We start from the raw sequence: 20140 nt of genomic DNA, 5'->3' as shown, positions 1-20140 counted from the left end.
ATGGGTAAAATATCATATTTTTTGCCTATTGTAGGATTCTGAGATATATATATATAGAGATGTGATTGAAATATCTATCTAGTATTACAATTCCTAATAAATGTACCGTACTTCAACTCTATTAGTATATCTTTTTCTATTGTATAATACGATTTTATACTATATATATATATATATATATATATATATATATACTTATAATGTCATTAATTGCGTACAGGTGAGCGAACTGAAGGATGAGCTCATGAAGCATGGAGACTACAATATCGTGGTGGTGGATTGGGCAGGCGGAAGCTTGCCTCTGTATACACAGGCCACCGCAAACACCAGGCTGGTTGGACTCGAAGTGGCACATTTCCTTTTACAGCTTCAAGTGAGACATTTTTTCTTCTTATTTTATCATAGCTGCCGGTTGACTTTATAAAGAATGCACATTCCAGCATTCAGACTCGAGATACCTACTATTGTTGAGTGTCGTTTGTTTCGGAATTTTTCACGACCGAAATGAGTTTATTTTTAAAAGCTTGTTTTAAATTCTACTGACATCGCTTTCACTGTAGAATTATTGTACATTTACAAGAATATACGCCATTCAATACAATATACATAAGTATTTAACATTCTTACCAATTTTGGATAGATATTACAAGGCCTAATGTTTTTTTTAACGATATACAGAAGTGATTTTTTGCTGAATAATTATTGAAAAAGTTACATTCACATTTCGAATTAGATCAAAACCTACTAAGTTTTTGCATGACTTTGGTAGACTACATATTTCAACATAACTAATTAATAGAGGGAGTTAATATTTTGTTAAATACCTACTTTAATCTATGCACAATAAAGAATACCAATAAAATAATATATATGTTACACCGAATGTGCGAAATTGACCATTACATGAAATGGGCAAAATTTTCGCTAATTCATGTAATAGTCAAGCCTGTTGCGTTAGTCATGAATTAGGTATTTTTTCTGCTGAGTACATGAATTCGCCACGGTATGGAATTCTTGAACTGTAAACATGACAGAAGAAAAAGTAAATTTAATACGGATGGTTTTATTAGTTATAATTGGACATAATATAATATTATTATTATTAGGTTAGGTTAGGTTAGGTTTTGTAATTCTGAATTAAATTATTCAACTGAATGTCCATTTTGAGGTTAGCTATCAAGTGTCAACAAACTATTACAAACATTCAATCGACCATTGCACAATTGATACCCAAGCACGGATCAAATCGCGAAAATACTTTTCAATAAAATTCTTCCGTTATCATATTATAGTTCTAGAATTTTTTTGCGCATAGTAAATGGATATGAACGTATATTTATATATTATAATCAATGACATTTGGCACATTTGTTTAGTTGCAAAAAACACCACGGAGCGCGATCATCTATTTTGACCATAGATAATATAAATGTACATTTTGACCAATCCATGAGCATTTGATACATTTAGTTTAGTTGCAAAAAATACCACCGTAGCGCTACTATCTAATTTGTCCAAGACATGAAGTAGGCAGAAAAATTACTGCCGATTTCACGCACTCTCCAGATATTTTGTCTAATTCATGAATAAGACAACGGGCTTGCATTTTTCAAGATTTAGGCAAAATTTTGCCCATTTCATGTAATATTCAATTTCGCACATTCGGCGTAACATATATATTAACAAATATAATGGTTTCTTAAATAATACAATTTATAATAATTTCAGATTATATCAATGACAATATAAAATATTTGACTATCTATGCATTTAATTGTCATAATATAATGTATAGGTACAAAATATGCTGTAGGTAATATAAGACGAAACCTTATTTCTTTCGCTGCGTCTCTTGACTATGGATATAACTTGTATGTATATACAATTTAGAAGAAAATGTACACTGGTATATCAACTGATTTCCAAATAATCGCTATTTTATTTGTATATAAGAAATCTATTCCAAAGAAGTTTCATTTATTTTAGAAACATCACCAACTGGATCCAGCTGATGTTCACATCATTGGACACTCTTTAGGAGCCCATACCGCAGGATACGCTGGAGAAAAAGTTCCGGTGAGTTTTTTTAACTGTCCGCCCACAAAAACTACCAGTCGTTGAGTTTGACCCCCCATACGCCTGTAGACCCTTCCGCCGTGAGAAATGAAAAGGGTATCCCTGCGCAAGCATGCTATAGAGCAGAGGGGGGCAAACTGCGGCCCGCGGGCCGCATGTGGCCCGTCGGGTATTTTTTTGTGGCCCGCCATCATTAATTGTACTTCTGATTACTAATAACTTTTTTATAATTAAAAAAAATATATTGACATAGATTAAATTTTGTTTAGCAATAGTGTACCGACAGAGTTACAACTTGAGATTATTGATCTGCAGTGTGACACTGATTTAAGAGAATTGCATCGTCGTGAAGAAATCTCCAAATTTTACAATGCCCTTAATTCAGACAAATTCGACCAACTTAAAGATTATGCAAGAAAAATGTTCGTTATTTGTGGATCAACCTATACATGTGAACAAACATTTTCGATCATGAACCTCAATAAAAATTCTTTACGATGAAATATTTACGATGCCCATTTACAAGCAGTTTTGAGAATATCAACTACAAAATTAACACCTGAATTTAAAAAAAAAATGTTAAAAAATGTACAACAGTCTCATTCATATCATTATTTTTTTTGTAATGTCTATTTTTCGTGATAATAAATAGTGTATATCTGAAAATGGTATTTTACTTGCGGCCCGCCGCTCATTTTGAATTCTTGAATTTGGCCCTCCATCCAAAAAGTTTGCCCGCCCCTGCTATAGAGAGATAAAACGCACAGCGACTGGCCATCATAATGACCGGAGGCTCTTAGTCAATTTTCCAAACCATATATTTCAATTATATTTCGTCAAGGAACCCTTTATATTTTGTAAAACATATTGTAACCCCACAAATATTTTAGCGGATCAAATCAAAAAAATCTAAAATTGTATACCTATATCTTAAGATCTTCAATATCTACATTAGAAAACCTGTATGGTTTAATAAATATTATAAAAAATAATTCTGATTAATAGGCGTGTGTAAAATGTGAAGATGATCTTCTTTCTCAGTTACTATAAATTAAAATATTATTTTATTTTTAACGGTTTTGTACATGGTAAATTTAAATGTCAATAATTTAAATTTTGAAGTTGGCTTATGTTGTAGATTTTCTTATTGTAGATAGGTGCGATAATAATACGCAGGTTCTTGATTATAATCACAAAGTAGTGTAGTAGGTTCACAAACTATGTATGATAAATGACCTCACCAAAATATACATTAGATAAAAAAATCTCTAAATCATGCAACTCATGTAGTTTATGTAGAACAGGCGGGTAAAAACCTATTTAAAAAAATATTATACCAACATAAATTGCATGCGATTCAAATTTGGAACTAAGCTCAATCAGGCACAAGCTCAATATGTAGTGATTACACTCAGTAGACAACTTATACTGGTATATCTATATACGTATATATACTATATACTGGTTTAGATATATATAAATCGCAAATTCAAAAAAAAAATGTAACATTATTATAAAAACATTAATTTGTTACCAATTTAATGGACTAACCTTCATTTCCACCACAAAACAGATTTATACGTGGTAAAATATTTTTACTATGCGACACAATATTATAAAGATATTAAATTTTCTTTTCTTGAGAAAATATAACATGTCTGCATTGTGGTAACAACCTCATTGATTTAAAGTAATTAATTATTTAATTGTTATGGAGATTTTAGAACACAAGATACGGTAAAGTGGTTGACAAAAGGCATCTCTATTTTTTTATACCACCGAAGTGTGTGGTGCTCTTACTGAAATTATTTTGAATTGAATAGGGTATCGGGCGAATAACAGGACTAGACCCAGCTGAGCCATACTTCCAGGGCATGGGAACTCACGTTCGTCTTGATCCAACAGACGCCAACTTCGTGGACATCATTCACACGGACGGAAAAAGCATTTTCCTGTTGGGTAAATGAGTATCCATACTTATTTCCACGAACACACATCAATGACAATTCATTTTCAAAATTGGAGAAAGCCACCCCTGCTATTTTGTTTTGATCTAAATTGAATCGATTAAATTCGACGGTGGTAGGTACCTAATCGTATTACATAATATTATATTAATTATTAATACATAAATTAAACATATTATTTAATCGCAATAATAATTGTTTAGCGGACTATTCCTTAGATCTTTAAATGATTTATTTGTTGGAAAATTTTCTTATTAAATGAAAAATTATCTGGAAGTTAGTTGTAAACTTAAATAAATATATTTTATTCGGCATAAATTCGCTTAATCTAATAAAGCGTACTAGCTACTAGCATCCCTACTCTTCGAAGATAAACTCTATCGTATAAATCTATTTAAATAATATTACTGTTATCATTCGATTTAATATTTTTTACAATATTCATTCAGTCTATATTATGCATTCATAGTGTATGTTTACTTATTTATCTTCCACAAGATCACAATAAATATTCATGTTAAGTAGGTAGGTAAATTTAATGGGAATGGGACAACTGGACGCTAGGACAATTGGACGCCGCACTGTCGTGGACACGTAAACAGAACGTAGACAATGAATTTTAATCAATTTCTATCTACTACTTAGTAGTTTTAATTCATTTTACTTTTAACATAATGTTTTTTTTATTGCGGATTGAAAATTACCGTGCCTAAGGCTCTATATAAAAATAAAAAACTCTTTTTTCGTTGGAACTTAAATATATGCACGATTAAATCATTATTTACGTGTGTATATTTAAATTCTCACCTACTATGATAATTTAAGTATAAATAATAATATTTAATATTTTTTTTAAAACGGCGTAGAAGTACCTAACGTATATTTATTTTCGAATTGCTTGGCGTCCAATAGTCCCGGCGACAAATCGTCCTAGACCCAATTAAATGTATTTTACAGTGGCTTTCGTCTTTTCAAAATTGTCATTATATGTGTGTTATCTCTCGCATTACTATAAAACATCACATACTTACTTATTTTTGACTTAACAGAATGAAAATTTTCATTGATAAAAGTCTTCTATACTCTATGTCTATAGTCCATAGTATACCAAATCTCTTTTATGTAGTATAATGTTATACATTTTAATTCTATAAAATATATATTCTTTCTTTGCAAATACACTGCACAGTTATACTAATAAGCCCCCTTTCTGAGCACTTCTGAATCTTTCTAGTGCACAATGCCTGACATGTTCTTTTAAAAACCACGTTCTATCTCTTACAAAATACTTATTAAATAAAATTCTCTAATTAAATAACACTGGCAGTTAGCATATATCCCACTTATAAAATAATACTGATAGACATGGTGTAGATTTTGTCCCGCTATCAGGTTACGGCATGTCGCAGCCGGTCGGCCACCTCGACTTCTACCCGAACGACGGGAAGGAGCAGCCAGGATGTGAGCTGACAGCTGGTCCTCTTGTTCCTCTGACTCTCGTACGCCAGGGCTTGGAGGAGGCTTCGAGGGTCCTAGTCGCTTGCAATCACGTCAGAGCCATCAAGCTCTTCGTTGACTCGATCAACGGAAAGTGTCCATACATCGGTAAGATATCATTTTTCCACGCATTACTTTAAAATCTAATCAATATAACATTTTTTTTATAATTTCGGTAAATGCAGATCTGCAGAAAGGCAGATCTGATATCTGAGATTTTATAACTTTCTTTTTAGACCAAACCAAACCTAACCTAACAGTACCTAACCTAATCTAACCTACCCCAACTTAATATAATATTAGTTTGTGATAATGAATGAAGTGATGATAATGAAAATTTTCAATTAACAATTAATTATTGAATCGAAAAGCCTATGCGCCGACAGAAAAGGGTATTTATTATAATTTGTCTACATGGAATAAACTCTTTTCATCTGCAGCACAAATTAAAGACCTACAAACTTATCTGGGAGAATTGAGATGGGGGAGCCACTGTCGAAAACTACCCAATCACGACTCGTAACTGGCAAAATCTGACATTCGAATGACGTTTTTCAATATGGCGTCCTATGGTAGTTCGTAGTTCCATTTTTGGCCATTCTCCAGATACCTAAGTTTGTAGGTCTGTACCATAATTTCTTATTAGCCCTTCAGTGCATCATGTTGCATACATGCTACAGATAGTATTTTAATTCTGTACTTTTTAGTGACTATTTTTTCATAAGTAAGTTCTATTATTCCATGACTAATAATCTTTTTTTAATAATAAATTTTTAAAAATAACATAGATGGTGCTGGACCTGAATTATGTTAGCTTCAATATTATGGACACGTGCGAAATTTGGATTTTACACGTTTTTGTCTGAATAAATCTATATTATTATTTACGTTATTATGAAACTAATTAAGTACAGTAAAGAAAAAATATTTCCATCATCATACTCGTAACCCACTTTCATATTATAAACGTATATTTTCACGAAATATATTTTTAAGACCTGAAATGAACAATATAATTATCATAGTAATATGAAACGACTGGTTTTTTACAAATTAATTTGATGTTTGGAACGTTTTTTTTAATTATGTTGCCCATTGTTAAAATACATATTGGAATGACAATATATTTATTATAGCTGTAAAAAAGTCATGCATTCAAAAGTTAGGTTATTCAATATTTTTTTATGGATTTTATGGGTGGGTACTAATATTACTGTGCATATTTAATAGATGTATTTTTTAAACGAATTTCGTTTTCTCTATTTCTATCAGTAGTTTTCAAAAAAAAATTATTATAATATATGTATTACATAACTTACATTTAATATTTATTTATATTTAACATTAATTTCAGGTCATCAATGTCCATCGTATCAACACTTTTTAGGCGGCAAATGCTTCAATTGCGCCCACGGATGCGCTGTTATGGGGTATATATTAACTGAATTCATAACAATAAAACATTACTAATAACAATATATAATCAAATTAGCATTATCGACTGTGGTGAAATTTTAATTTAAATTGTAATTGACGAGAATTATGTGCTATTCCATATGAAATTGATTTCTATTGTCTATAAGTAAATTTTATAATTTCTAGATTAGACACCAGTTGTACTTACCAGGAATTGTATTGAGAATATTAGTTATTAAATCCATCTATAAATAAATGGAAATTACATTTGAACAAACATGTAATAAATATTTCTTAACATATTTGTTTAAGATTTCACGCTGACAGTTCACCGGGATTTTTCACCAGTAAGGGAAACCAATCGGAAAATGATGTGACGCCATCTAACATCAAAGAAAATTTGGGTGCCAAATATTTCATGACTACAGGAAGGGACTACCCATACTGCCGTTAGTAAAATCAATTCATTATAAATAAGTTTACATCCTAATCATATCATCGATTGGTCTCATTACCTCATAATTATATCAATACCTGTATTGTAATTGAGTATCCTGTAAGTAGATATGTTAAGATATATTTTTGTTGAACTGAGACTGAAAAAGATTTTTGAATATTTGAAACGTTCGCTGATTTTTTCAAATGTTCCTACATGTAATATTTATTATTCATTCAAAATACTATTATCATCTACTATATTATCATATTGTATTGTGAATGTGAACTTAAAAATTTTATTTTTCTTTTGACAAACATTTTTAACTGAAAATATAAAAGAACAAGTCATTATTTCATGGATAATTTTCAGAGAGGCATTATAGGCTGACGATTCACCTTGCTCATCCAAAAGGTGCAGAATCATGGGTCCAAGTGAGTAATAATTAATATATTTAATACACATACCTACACCCAAATATTTCAAAATATATGTTATTGATTTTAAAATTTATCTTTAAAATTAATAGGTTGCTTGTCTTTTCACAGGGATTTTTGAAAGCTTCGTTACATTCTGATCGTGGAGTCATAAGAGGGCTAGATCTTACACCAAATAACTATGTCCGGTGAGTTATAGAAATACCACTTAGTGCCCATACACATTATTAAGAAGTATAACTACATATGAATCAGCTAGACAAACTGGTTATCAAATAAATTTGAAGGGTGAGCGCAAAGAAATATTATTGTCCATAAAAATTGCAAAATGTGTTAATGATGCCATCTTGTGGAGAATTTTGCAAGCTATTAGTTGGCATACTTATAAAAAATTAATAAAAACCATTGTCCAAACACTGACATCAAAAAAAAACATTGCAATTCAAAAGAACGATCATTATCACAAACATTTGACAAATAATATTAATATCAATATATTTTTTCTTTCTTTCCAAAACAATTAATATGTATACATATTATATGATTTAACTAGAGTGAATTGTGATTGTAATTAATATTAAATTGACATGTAAGATAACTTTTAATTCAAGTTTAATAAATAATATAACAAGGAAGTTATTAAGTTTTTTCACTTTATCTCAAAACTGAATTAATGTGACAATGATCTTTCTTTCCGCTTACCCTTCATTTATTATAAAACATACCTACTTCCTTTTAATTTTAGTCATTTGTATTGATAACTACATAATAAAGAATTCGATTTATACTTTAAAATGTTTGGTAAGACGTACATACAGTTTTTAAAAGTATTAGGCATTTATTAAACAAAATTACGACGCAGCCATATTTTATTGTTCATCAAATAAATTAATAATGTCTTATACATGACAAGTATAAAAAAATGTGTATTTTTATCAGGATTTACAGGAGAGAACAGAAAAAAATTAAAAAAATCTAGCAGTATTTCATCTCACATTATTTACCTTGTCTTGCATATTGGTGTCCACGAAAGACACGAGAGTGCGCATTAAATATCCTCTGCGGGTTTGGCGTTGCTACCTGGTACATAGTATTGATTATCTAACATACGTGTATATGTTTCTGATTACAGATTAGAACACGGTACCACACATTCAGTTGTTGTCACACATCCTGTAGATTTAGGAGGAAAAATTAGAAAGGTGAGGAAATTCTTCGAGTGGTTTTATCAGTTATACCTACTATCATCTCCAAAGGTAGGGAGAGAGAGCTTACGTACTATCCGTCGCTCGATTTGCTATCAGATGAATGGTGTTGTCTATTGATTGTATACTTCGGATGATAAAAAAACACGTATGGTTGCATAGAAAACGGCGAGTTTTATTTGCAGAGATAAGAATATGTTTTACATTATGAATTATTTTAAATTATAAGATCTGGCGGCCGAAAATAATAAAACCTGCTACTGATTTCGTATCCGTGCTAGCTCGCTGTTCTGTTGAATGCTCGTCTGTTGAGTGCAAAAATGCACTAATCTAAAAATAGACACAGAGCGTCTTGCTGCAGCCAATCAGCAATGAGTCGGATTATGTGACATATCCACGTTTTCCTGACATATTGCGGATATGAAACAAATTTTCAATATTGACACTGTATAATTACATATTTAGCTTTATTTCGGCTTGCTGTCTCGTAGTCAACGATTCTCACATTTCTATAAGTCTGCCCGATAATGGCTCCGGCCTATTTAGGGTTCCATGCAATTAAATCCTATGGGGATGACACCTTTTGGTGGTGTTTCTACTTATACCAATAGCACTCCATATAAGAGCCTTTACAGTAAAACAACATGGCAGCATGAGTAGGCCACCATGCTGATATAGGAACTGCAAACCATAAAGGATAATGTGAAAATATCCATACTAACTATCACATTATTTAAAGATACATAATGTAACTGTTTCGTTTCAAATTCCAGGTGGAACTTTCTTGGGAATATGACATGAACGTTTTGGAACCAAGATCACTCTGCCTGTTTTGGTGTAACGACCATCTGTACGTTAAATCAGTCGCTGTTGACGAAATGGAATTACCAACCAGAGGGTAAATAAACTTCATTAACAATTACTATTATTTATAAGCAATTTTATTAGGCAGACTTCCAATCTTTGTCAGATATCATTTGGCCAAAATGTAATGTTAAAAAAACCTTCATAAATAACCATCATGACTACTATATTACTTCTATATTCTATATACATGTGGCGATAGTAAAAAAGAAAAATAGTTTGTTCAAAAAGAAAAAGTTATTAGGAAACAAAATCACAAAAGTGACTTCTCCTCAATGGACTAGATAATATAATCTCATGATTTGATCGCTGTAATTAGTGTATTAACTCTTTAAGCATGTCCGATCCTAAAAAGATCATACGAGCCTATGGTAGAGGCACGATTATTTACATTTACGTTATACACATTTTTAGTTTTTAGAAAAATTGATGTTTTTTAAACTATAAATTATTCAAAAATATTTTCTACTCATATGTTAAAACTTAATAAACAAGATTTTAATGATAAACATAACCAAAAAATACTATGCAATTCTAAGATGGGATCCTTTAACGAAATCACATTGTATAACGTTTTACTTTAAATTATATAACTGTAAACAAAACATTTGTTGTTAATATGTTTAATGATACAACACTCAATTTAAAAATATCTAAATTTGTTGATACATTGTCTCAAATTGCTAGCATCATAATTTTCCACTAGGTGCCTCTGGTAGGTCTTAAGGATTAAGGATTAAGAACCAATCATTAAATAAATGCTAATTTGAGTAATTTGTAAATTGATTTTGTTTTTTGCAGAAAACGCAACATTGATCACAGAAGCAAACTATGTTCACTGAAAAGAGAATTCGCAGAGATTCCCAACAGAGGGTCTGCAAATTTCTATGACTCATGTGCTAATTAACGTGTGATTTAAAGTGATAGTCTCTTTAATGCAAATAATGTTCATTCAATAGGATTAAACATTCTGTTTCGAGAGATGCTTTAGGGTTCCAATACTACAACTAGTCTATATTAAAATAATTATTATTATATTGAACCATTAATTCTTTCATAAAACAGATAATTTCTTTTGAACATCATAATGTGTATAAAAGCACTTATTTGATTGAAACAAATACTTTAGTAGTTTTTTGAGATTTAGATTCCTGTGATTTAAAATTCCTACTGTGTAGGAAATATTAGGTTTAATTTTAATATATATATATATATATATATGGTATAGGCTTTAATCATAATGATTTTATAATCTTGTTGAATAATTTGATATGTAGGTATGTTTAGCCATAATTATAATGCCAAGTATTTGAAGATTAGGTATTTACTAAATTTTGTACGAGTGATATCCACAAAATACAAAAATCTCGATAAAAAGACAAAGGCCTTTAGTGTAGGTATGTACCTATATGAAAACTTTGTACTATATAATTATAGACTACCTATTACGAAAGGCACTGCACAGGAAATAGTTTTGAAAAAAAACATTGTATATATTACGTTATAGGCGCTTACCAATCTACTATGATTTTTTTGTAATACTTTCATATCTATAATGTATTTGAAAAATTGTCTATGATCTTGCCAAAACTAAATAAGTATTAAATTTATTAATTCAAATAACATTTATTTATAAAATATCATTTTACATCAGTGTAATTATTATCCAAAAAATGAGGTTTTTTTGTTAATAACCTACCATTTTTGAATCTAAGCGGATAATATATGCCTCCACAGGGTATAGGTTATACTATTGACATACTTGTAGTACATACGGAAAATGATTGTGAGCCATTCGCCAGACACATTGAGTCGGTGCTCTGGACGAAGAACAACATATAATTTCTGTCACCTGCACCTGCAACTTCGATGATTGGCACTCTACCAACCACTGTTTTAGTCGATAGCTATTTAGATTATGACACCAATATAATCTAGTCTTGATAATATTTTTACAGCCAAAATAACTATTGACTAAAAACTGTTTTCGTGGAATTTAATATTATACACTGTCGTAACAATAAATTTATTGAATTACTGTTTTCAATCGTGATCAATGGAGAGTGAGTTAATTAAATAAAATTATTGCTGACAAAACTCACCAAACAAGAAGATTATATTTTTATCAACATAACTTTACAGTAAGTAGTGGACAGAGTATTTTTAAGAAAGTGTGATAACATTACATTTCACACACCATAATAATTATAAATCTTCTTCACCGCACAAACTGTTCAGCACAATCAACACTGTAACGTTACATGATTACCTTGATTTGCAAAAAAATCATTAAATTCCAAGAATTTATTTTCTTACCACTAAAATGTAATTTAAATAAATTGGGCAGTGAAATCTACCTGTGTAACTATCATCTTTTTTTCTATAATAAAAATATTCAAAATCACGTGGGTGAATGAGAGGCGATTATGCCATGTCGATATGTTGATTTCTGTTGTCGACTTTCTGTCGAAAATGTACATACTTAGTACCTGGGTAGTGTGCATTGACTCTATTTACGAAAATTATATTACCAGAAGTAAGGAAAGCCTTTGCACTAATAAAATTTCTGTCAATATATGTACGAATATACCTAAGTAGGAATACTTTTTTGATAAAACTTTATATTATAAAAATGTATGCTTTCTTATAATAAATATTCACAATTTATAAAAATATAATATCACAGTAAACTTAAGATTATAATAAGATCTGTGCTAGAATAGAATAAAATATTAAAATGTTGACTTTTTGTACTCACAGATATAATTTAATTGTATGTATTAATTGTGAAGCTGTTATAATGATAATGCAGAGATGTATTTATTGATTATTTGTATAAACAAAAAATAATTATTAAATTTGTTATTCAATAAAAAAATATTGCATTAGTGCCAAGTTTATTACGTTATTAATAGTTCCCTATCTGCAATTAATATAATAATTACATAAATTGCCTATAATACAAGTAGGTACCAACATAAAATATGGTTTGGCAATAATATTCTATTAAAATCATAAACTGAAATTTAACTTGCTAACATCATCGCACTTGTAATCAAGAAAACAAGACGATTTAATTTTATCTTTGATAATTTTTAAACAGTAACCATTTGCATTGTTTTGCTACTATGCTTTTCTATTTTTTGATAACATTATGTATTGATAACTTATTATATTGATATATTATTAACCCAATGCTCACGGGCCGCACAAAATTATGTTTTTGCCACGTTAATTAAAAAAATAATTGAAAGAGCCCGTAAACATTGGGTTAATATAATACCTGTGATACTTATTACTTACAAAACCAGGCGCGCACACAAAGGGGAGTTTTCGGGTCTGAACCCCTCACAGAATGACACAAACAGACACTAACGATCCTAATAATTATGACCGTTATACCATGCACATTCAATAACAATTCGTGAATGTGACAGGTTGCAATAACTTGTAAATGAGCACCCGTAGTTATAGCTGCAGGCCAGGTGCTCATCACTAGGGTGTAGAGTATCTGGATATGGAGAATGAATCCAGAAAAGTGTGGGGGTCCAAAGTTGAAGAAATGTGAAGCTGTAAGTAGTAGGCAGGAACTCAGTGGCACCTGCTAGATTTTGTTAACCCTGTCACCTTAACAAATCAATAATAAATTGTTGTGGATATTTTTACGAATTCAAAAAAACTTTTTTGGAAAATACCTACTTGAAGAATACGAGTAAAGTTTGAAACATATTTTTATTATAACTTTATACCCAGTGCATAATTATCATTCTCTAAATTTTGATAATAAAAATAGATACTTATAACGATAATTTTAGTTAGAAGATGCATCATGAGGGATGTAAAGTGGTGGATACATTATCAACATATCATTAAAATACATCTGTTGAGTCATTGGGCTCGCAGCTCTATCGCCATCCACAGACTGAAATGGCACGTGGTTGTGAACCGTGTGCCATATTAAGCTTATGATTTCTGTCCATGTAAACATATTTTCACTGAGTACATAAGCGTCTATCCATATTTGAGTACCTTGGTATCAAAGTGGGACAAATGCCACCTCCCACTAAATTCATGTTTTAATTGATTATGGTAGTGCAAGTGATGCTCTTTTCAAAAAATCCACCAAAAGTATCAAAAACAGTAGTTTTCATAGAGATTTTTGAGTTTAAAGTTGGTATGTTATATGAAAAACGGACACTTTTCACACATGTTTATGAGTCTCCTGTAAAATTTTGTAAATGGCTTAAGTCCCACTTTGATACCAAGGTACTCATTTGTTTATATACCTACTATATTCATTATAATATCCTAATGAATTCCATGAACAGAAATCATTACTTTAGTACCTACATATTAATTATAGCACAAGGCTTAAAACCACATCGGATTCAGTCTATGGATAGCGTCTAACCATCAACTATCAACTATAGTATCTACATTCCCAAAACATTCAGACCGTAAAGACATTGGAAGCTTTATATCATCGGGTGGTCAACCTAGCAGATGCATGTCACCCAAGTGAGTACTTGTCTAAATTAATAATTAATTAGTTAAATTAATAAGTAAATCTACTAAATTGGTACAAACAACGATAATCTGCGCAAGTTTTATCACTTTTATCGGTATTGTCTAGTACTTTTTGAGTTATAATGGAACAAACAAATTTAAAAGATGTAGGTATCATGGAATAAAATTAGTCAAACATGCATCATGTTTAATTCCCTTCATATAACAAATGGACATATTGTATCGTTAAGAATATTATGTACCTACTTTATACATAACTCTATCTATAGGTATGATTTTGACTATTGCGAGGTTTACCTGTGCCCAACGATCAATCATTGATCACTTCTAAACTGATCTGACTGACTGAACTACCTTATCTATGCTTCAGACACATTAAATGCACACTGACGACGATGACAAATGTTTGTAAAAACCTGTAAAATACATTAAATACCTAGGTACTAACTATCAATACATTCAGTAAGTAAGCGCATTAAATTATCATTACTCGTAAGCAATGGAACTAGGTAATGTATTTTTTTTTGTAATAAAATTGGCTTATGAGAAATGTCAATAAATATACCGACCTACTAAATAAACATTGTTATGGTATACCTAATCGGTAACTGTTGCATCAACTGTGTCACCAAAATGTCAAGTTTTAAGTAGTATAGTATAGTATAGTAGGTAATTAGTTAAACATACATATAAATTATAGATATAATAGTGTCGCAAAAAAAGACTCAAATCCAATAGAACAAAAATTAAATCAATTAGAATTCAAAGTACCTCAGTTTATACCGGCTTAATAAATCATTAACAATACTTGCACTGCCAATAGGTTCTTGCATATTATGTATAAATGTGTACTTGTGACATGACCCGGCTCACGGCTAGCTCAATAATGCTACCGGGCCGTCACTGAGGAGACTAGTGATGAACTAGGAGAGGTGGATCTCCTTTGTAGTATCACAACTTTTGAATTCCCGAATAAAACTCTCAGCTGGTGTGGTGCCGAATTTATTCAGGTACTAGAGTTCACGGTCACACAATAAGGTTAACTGTCATTGTTCCCGTAATTAAATCTCATTAAAGTATCAGCAAACTATTTATTTGTTCACTATAGGATCTCTGTGAAATCTTTCACAAGTTCCCAAAAAGTCACACCTAATTCAGAGAATGTATACGTAAATATTCTTTGAATATTTTTATTTCACGAAATATTTTTTTTGTAAGAAAAATTATAATTTATTCTTCGGTCACATAGTATCGGGTTTATAAAAGAATAAAATTTATTTTATTGTTGTTTATAACGTTTATTTATGTTCACAGTATGTTTACAAATATTTATTTGTGTTTACAAACTTGTTTACAAAAGGTTTGTTAATGTTTACAAATTTATTTACTAAAATTTATTTTTATGTTTACAAATTTATTTACTAAAATTTGTTTTTATAATTATGTTTACTTAATAAAGTTTCAAAAGTTTATTTTAAAATTCCGAAATGATTTGTAAAATTTATTATTATAATCTGAATTTATTAATTTGTTTTTATAAAACAAATCCGATCACGTAATTTATCCCGATTACGTCACCTCGTACGATGCGTAATGAAAAAGTGATTACTCCGCGAGCTCGTCACTACCGGCAGATACGAGTTATTCGCGTTACTTTTTGCCCGTCGATGGGGACTTACTGTATGTAAAATTCACGAAAACTACTGAGAACCATGTCTCATATCCGCGGTAGGACTGCTGCTTTGTTGAAGATCGCTGGTGAAGAGTGTAGAAACTAATGATTTTACGGGAAAAGTGGTCGCCTTTTATACCCTTCGGATAGAGGTTTAACAGGAAACAGTCCGTAAGGGATAGCAGATCTATATCTTTCTCTCACGGGATGAATTTACGTATATCTCCCGTTCCTGGCAACTTTCTAATAGAGATATCTTCTAATTTAGTCGGGTTAAATTTACTCTACTTTATTTTCGCAAAATTAAGACTTAATAGGGGTGTTTTAAGCACCCTCTAGAACATGTCCCTTAAATGCGCAGTTGGGATGACGTAAGCAAAATAGTTGATTTTATATGATTTTTCGTGTTCAAACGAAGGGGAAAGTTTCTAGCTTTCCAACGAGGTATCGGAATAAGTATTCGGGTACTAAATAAGGGAATGGCAGTCTTTAAATTTAAAATGTCAAAATGAAAGGTTGACACCCACGTACTAGTCCTTTCCACCACTCTTGGCCTTTTTAGGCCAATAGAATTTTACTAAGTTTTAATAAAACTGTTTGGAGCCGCAGAAACTTTCTCATTCGATATTTACTTTTCGGACGAATATTATTACGAGAAAATACTATAATATTATACTTAACATTTCAACTTAAATATATAAATGCTTAATCCTAACAAGATGTTATACACGAGTAGTTACTAACTTATTTAATCTTGCATAGTGACTTTTATATAGTAATATGGATGTAACCTTGAATCTATTTTTACCTCGCGAGCCAGAACAGCTGGGCCGTAAATTCTAGTCGGACAGAATTCAGTTAAAGTTCAAGGTCACACGCCAATTTGTATTTTTAGTCGCAGTATTTGATTCTTTTATTACTTAGGAAGCGATTAAGATTTATTATTGTTTATGGGTAGAAACCCATCTATACCAGAATCTTAAGCTTTTCCAATTGTTATTTTTACAATATTCATTATAGTCAGCAAGTTATAGCATTAACAAAATCTATAATTATAATTACGCGTCTATAAACATAGATACGCGTTTACAGTATTTTTATAACGGTAGTTAGCTTCTATCTTGTATTGATAAAATTAGTATAAAAATTCTTTATTCACAATTATACAATATATAAATTCATAAATATTCAATTTTCTTTTCCAATTTTCATACACTTCCATTATTGCTATAAAAGTTATTGAAGCATGTACTTGCTAAATTTTACGTAAACAATCTCTTCCATAACTTATTTTCTAAGTTTAATGGAGATTTCCCGGAAAATATTTTCAAAAAATACATCGCGCTGAGCTTACGCGGTGTGACATTCGAGGCCTGTGGTCACAGCGTTCCAATTACACTTTAGCAGTCTCGATTTTTCGGAGGCGAAATTCTTTACGTAAAATTTTATTACATTTACAAAGAAAAGGTTAACAACATACATTTTACTTCCTATTACTAAACGATTACGCTACTGGTTACCTGTTCAAGGTCTCTTTCGACCATTTCTTCTCTGCTTCTTCCATAATTTAGAACCATGGGACTTATATATCCTGTCTGAACCGTGTCGTGAGGTTGTCGCAAGGCTATTGAGAAGTAGAATTGACTACAAGGCTAGATTTGTATAGTTATGTCGTTAAACCATACTCTGCCACAAACACTAACTGAAGGTCGGCGTTTCTGCTCGTGTCAAATGCCCACCCTTAATAAAGACATAACTGTATATGTCTAGTCTCAATTCACCATTGCAACACCTCAGGACACCGTAAAAATGCAAAGCGATAAAGCAACAGTAAAGCATATTCAAAATAAAATACACCAAATCTGCGCATGCACACAAAGTTTTTCTTTTACTTTTTGTAATTAATATTCGCCCAGATTCAGGTCTTAAAATTCTAATTAATAAAAGAAAATTATACATTGTAATAATTCTGAAGTTAAAAATTTTATTTTGAGGACGGTGAGTGCTGTATGGGATGGCTACTGCTTTTCCTGCTGAGGGACAACCGCAAGGAAGAGGGCTCACGGAGACGCTCCCTTTACGACCCATGGACAGAAGTAGAGTTCGACTTCCCGTCGCGAATCACGTTCCCGCTTACTAGAAAATACGGCATAGTACCATGATATGCCGGGGAGACTCCCCTGACAATACCTTTAATATTAAATTACATAGGGTCATTTAAACCTATTTAATCTAACGCTCAATACTCCTAGCTATATATTACATTCTACAAGAATTTGAAATCAAACCTAATCAAAAGACTTATTTTTCGCAGCTCCGAATACCAATAAGGACTTAGCGTGAAAGTTACGAACTTCCCCACGCCTAAATTAGCAACGCTCTCTTAATTTCGCAGCTCCGAATACTAATAAGGACTTAGCGTGAAAGTTACGAACTTCCCCACGCCTAGATTAGCAACGCTCTCTTCATTTCGCAGCTCCGAATACTAATAAGGACTTAGCGTGAAAGTCAAGGACTTCCCCATGCCCTAATTAGCAACACTTTCTTCGTTTCGCTCTCCCCGAAGACTTATTTCTTTCTCGCTTCGAGAAAAGACTTGTTTGCTTCGATAATAGACTTATTTCTTTATCGCTCCTCTCGAAGACTTTTTGCTTCGATAATAGACTTATTTCTTTATCGCTCCTCTCGAAGACTTGTTGTTTGCTTCGATAATAGACTTATTTCTTTATCGCTCCTCTCGAAGACTTGTTGTTTGCTTCGATAATAGACTTATTTCTTTATCGCTCCTCTCGAAGACTTGTTGTTTGCTTCGATAATAGACTTATTTCTTTATCGCTCCTCTCGAAGACTTGTCGCTTGCTTCGATAATAGACTTATTTCTTTATCGCTCCTCTCGAAGACTTATAGCTCGCTTTAGTTAGAGACTTATTGGTCGCTCTAACTAGAGACTTGTTTGTTTCGCAGCTCCGAATACTAATAAGGACTTAGCGTGAAAGTCACGGACTTCCCCACGCCTTAATTAGCAACACTTTCTTCGTTTCGCTCTCCCCGAAGACTTATTTCTTTTTCGCTTCGAGAAAAGACTTGGCATACAGGCGAAGGCGGTAGCGATCGCTTTGAGCGACGCTTACCTGATCGGCCTATACGCTGATACTGACGTTTGGGGGGCGCATTCCGGATGGGGGCGTCTCGTAAGACTGCGTCCAACGCATCCCGCCACTCGCCAAAGGTAGTACCTTGATCTTCGCTCCCGGGCGTCGGGAGGTCGGTCCTCGCAGGGCGCCGCCCTCCCGATCGTCCCATCCTCCTAAATTCTCTCTTGGGGGGCGCTATCTTGATGGGGGCGTCCCGTAGGACTGCGTCCAACGCATCCAGCCTCTCGCCAAGGGTCACCTCTTCATTAGATATTGTCGAGTCAACAATTCTTTCCACTCCAGCTTCTCCATCGCTAAGTTCGGAATCTGTTCCTGAACTCGCCAGTAGTTCTTCCCGCGCACATTCCTGCGCATCCATACGACGTTCTGACAGGGCGTGCACTCCCTCGTCTCTGTCGTTGGTAGCTTTGGAAAGCGGCGCAGGTGATACCACCGGGTCGTCCGCGCTTTCACTAGTTACATTCCCTTCAGCCGGGGCTGACGGAATGTAAGGTCTAATCTGATCGACGTGGAATTTATAAGGTCTTCCGCGACGATTAACAAAATATTGGGTCTTTCCCACTTTCATGATTATGGTATGAGGCCCTGACCACCGGGCGTCGAGGCCGGCGCAGGCTCCGGGCCTCTTCTTCGGGTGTTCTTTAGTATAAACTTTACACCCTACTTCATATGCCAGCGGCTCAGCGCCAGAGTTGGTACCCATTTTTCGGAAATACTCTTTCTGATGGGCCGAAACCGCTATATTCATTTCGTCGCGATCAAGCCTAACTCGATCGTCGCTCTTTGGCCGTAGGGAATTATTAAAATGTCCCGGTCGGCAAATAGGATATCCCCACAATACTTCCGCAGGAGAGAAGCCAGACGCGGCGTTCTTCCTGCAACGTAGGT

General features: G+C 32.5%; 1 protein-coding gene across 1 annotated transcript in view; it reads left to right on the top strand.

Annotated features, from left to right (window-relative positions):
- LOC147067888 (pancreatic triacylglycerol lipase-like) overlaps positions 1 to 12363 on the top strand; it is a 90594-nt gene extending 78231 nt beyond the window's left edge. Inside the window, exons 5-15 of the mRNA XM_085952255.1 lie at positions 221 to 373; positions 1987 to 2076; positions 3900 to 4035; positions 5436 to 5648; positions 6895 to 6970; positions 7269 to 7405; positions 7765 to 7826; positions 7941 to 8017; positions 8962 to 9031; positions 9808 to 9932; positions 10700 to 12363. Of these exons, the coding sequence (XP_085808381.1) occupies positions 221 to 373; positions 1987 to 2076; positions 3900 to 4035; positions 5436 to 5648; positions 6895 to 6970; positions 7269 to 7405; positions 7765 to 7826; positions 7941 to 8017; positions 8962 to 9031; positions 9808 to 9932; positions 10700 to 10805 (1245 nt within the window). The 3' untranslated portion in view covers positions 10806 to 12363. The remainder of the gene's footprint in view (positions 1 to 220; positions 374 to 1986; positions 2077 to 3899; positions 4036 to 5435; positions 5649 to 6894; positions 6971 to 7268; positions 7406 to 7764; positions 7827 to 7940; positions 8018 to 8961; positions 9032 to 9807; positions 9933 to 10699) is intronic.
- The last annotated feature ends 7777 nt before the right edge of the window (positions 12364 to 20140 follow it).

The sequence above is a fragment of the Rhyacophila brunnea genome, unplaced genomic scaffold, assembly GCF_057557595.1.
Source record: "Rhyacophila brunnea isolate RB1 unplaced genomic scaffold, BYU_Rbru_1.0 scaffold_3, whole genome shotgun sequence".
Classification (NCBI taxonomy): domain Eukaryota; kingdom Metazoa; phylum Arthropoda; class Insecta; order Trichoptera; family Rhyacophilidae; genus Rhyacophila; species Rhyacophila brunnea.
Note: the sequence above shows the minus strand (reverse complement) of the source record. Positions and strands in the feature narration are given on the sequence as shown.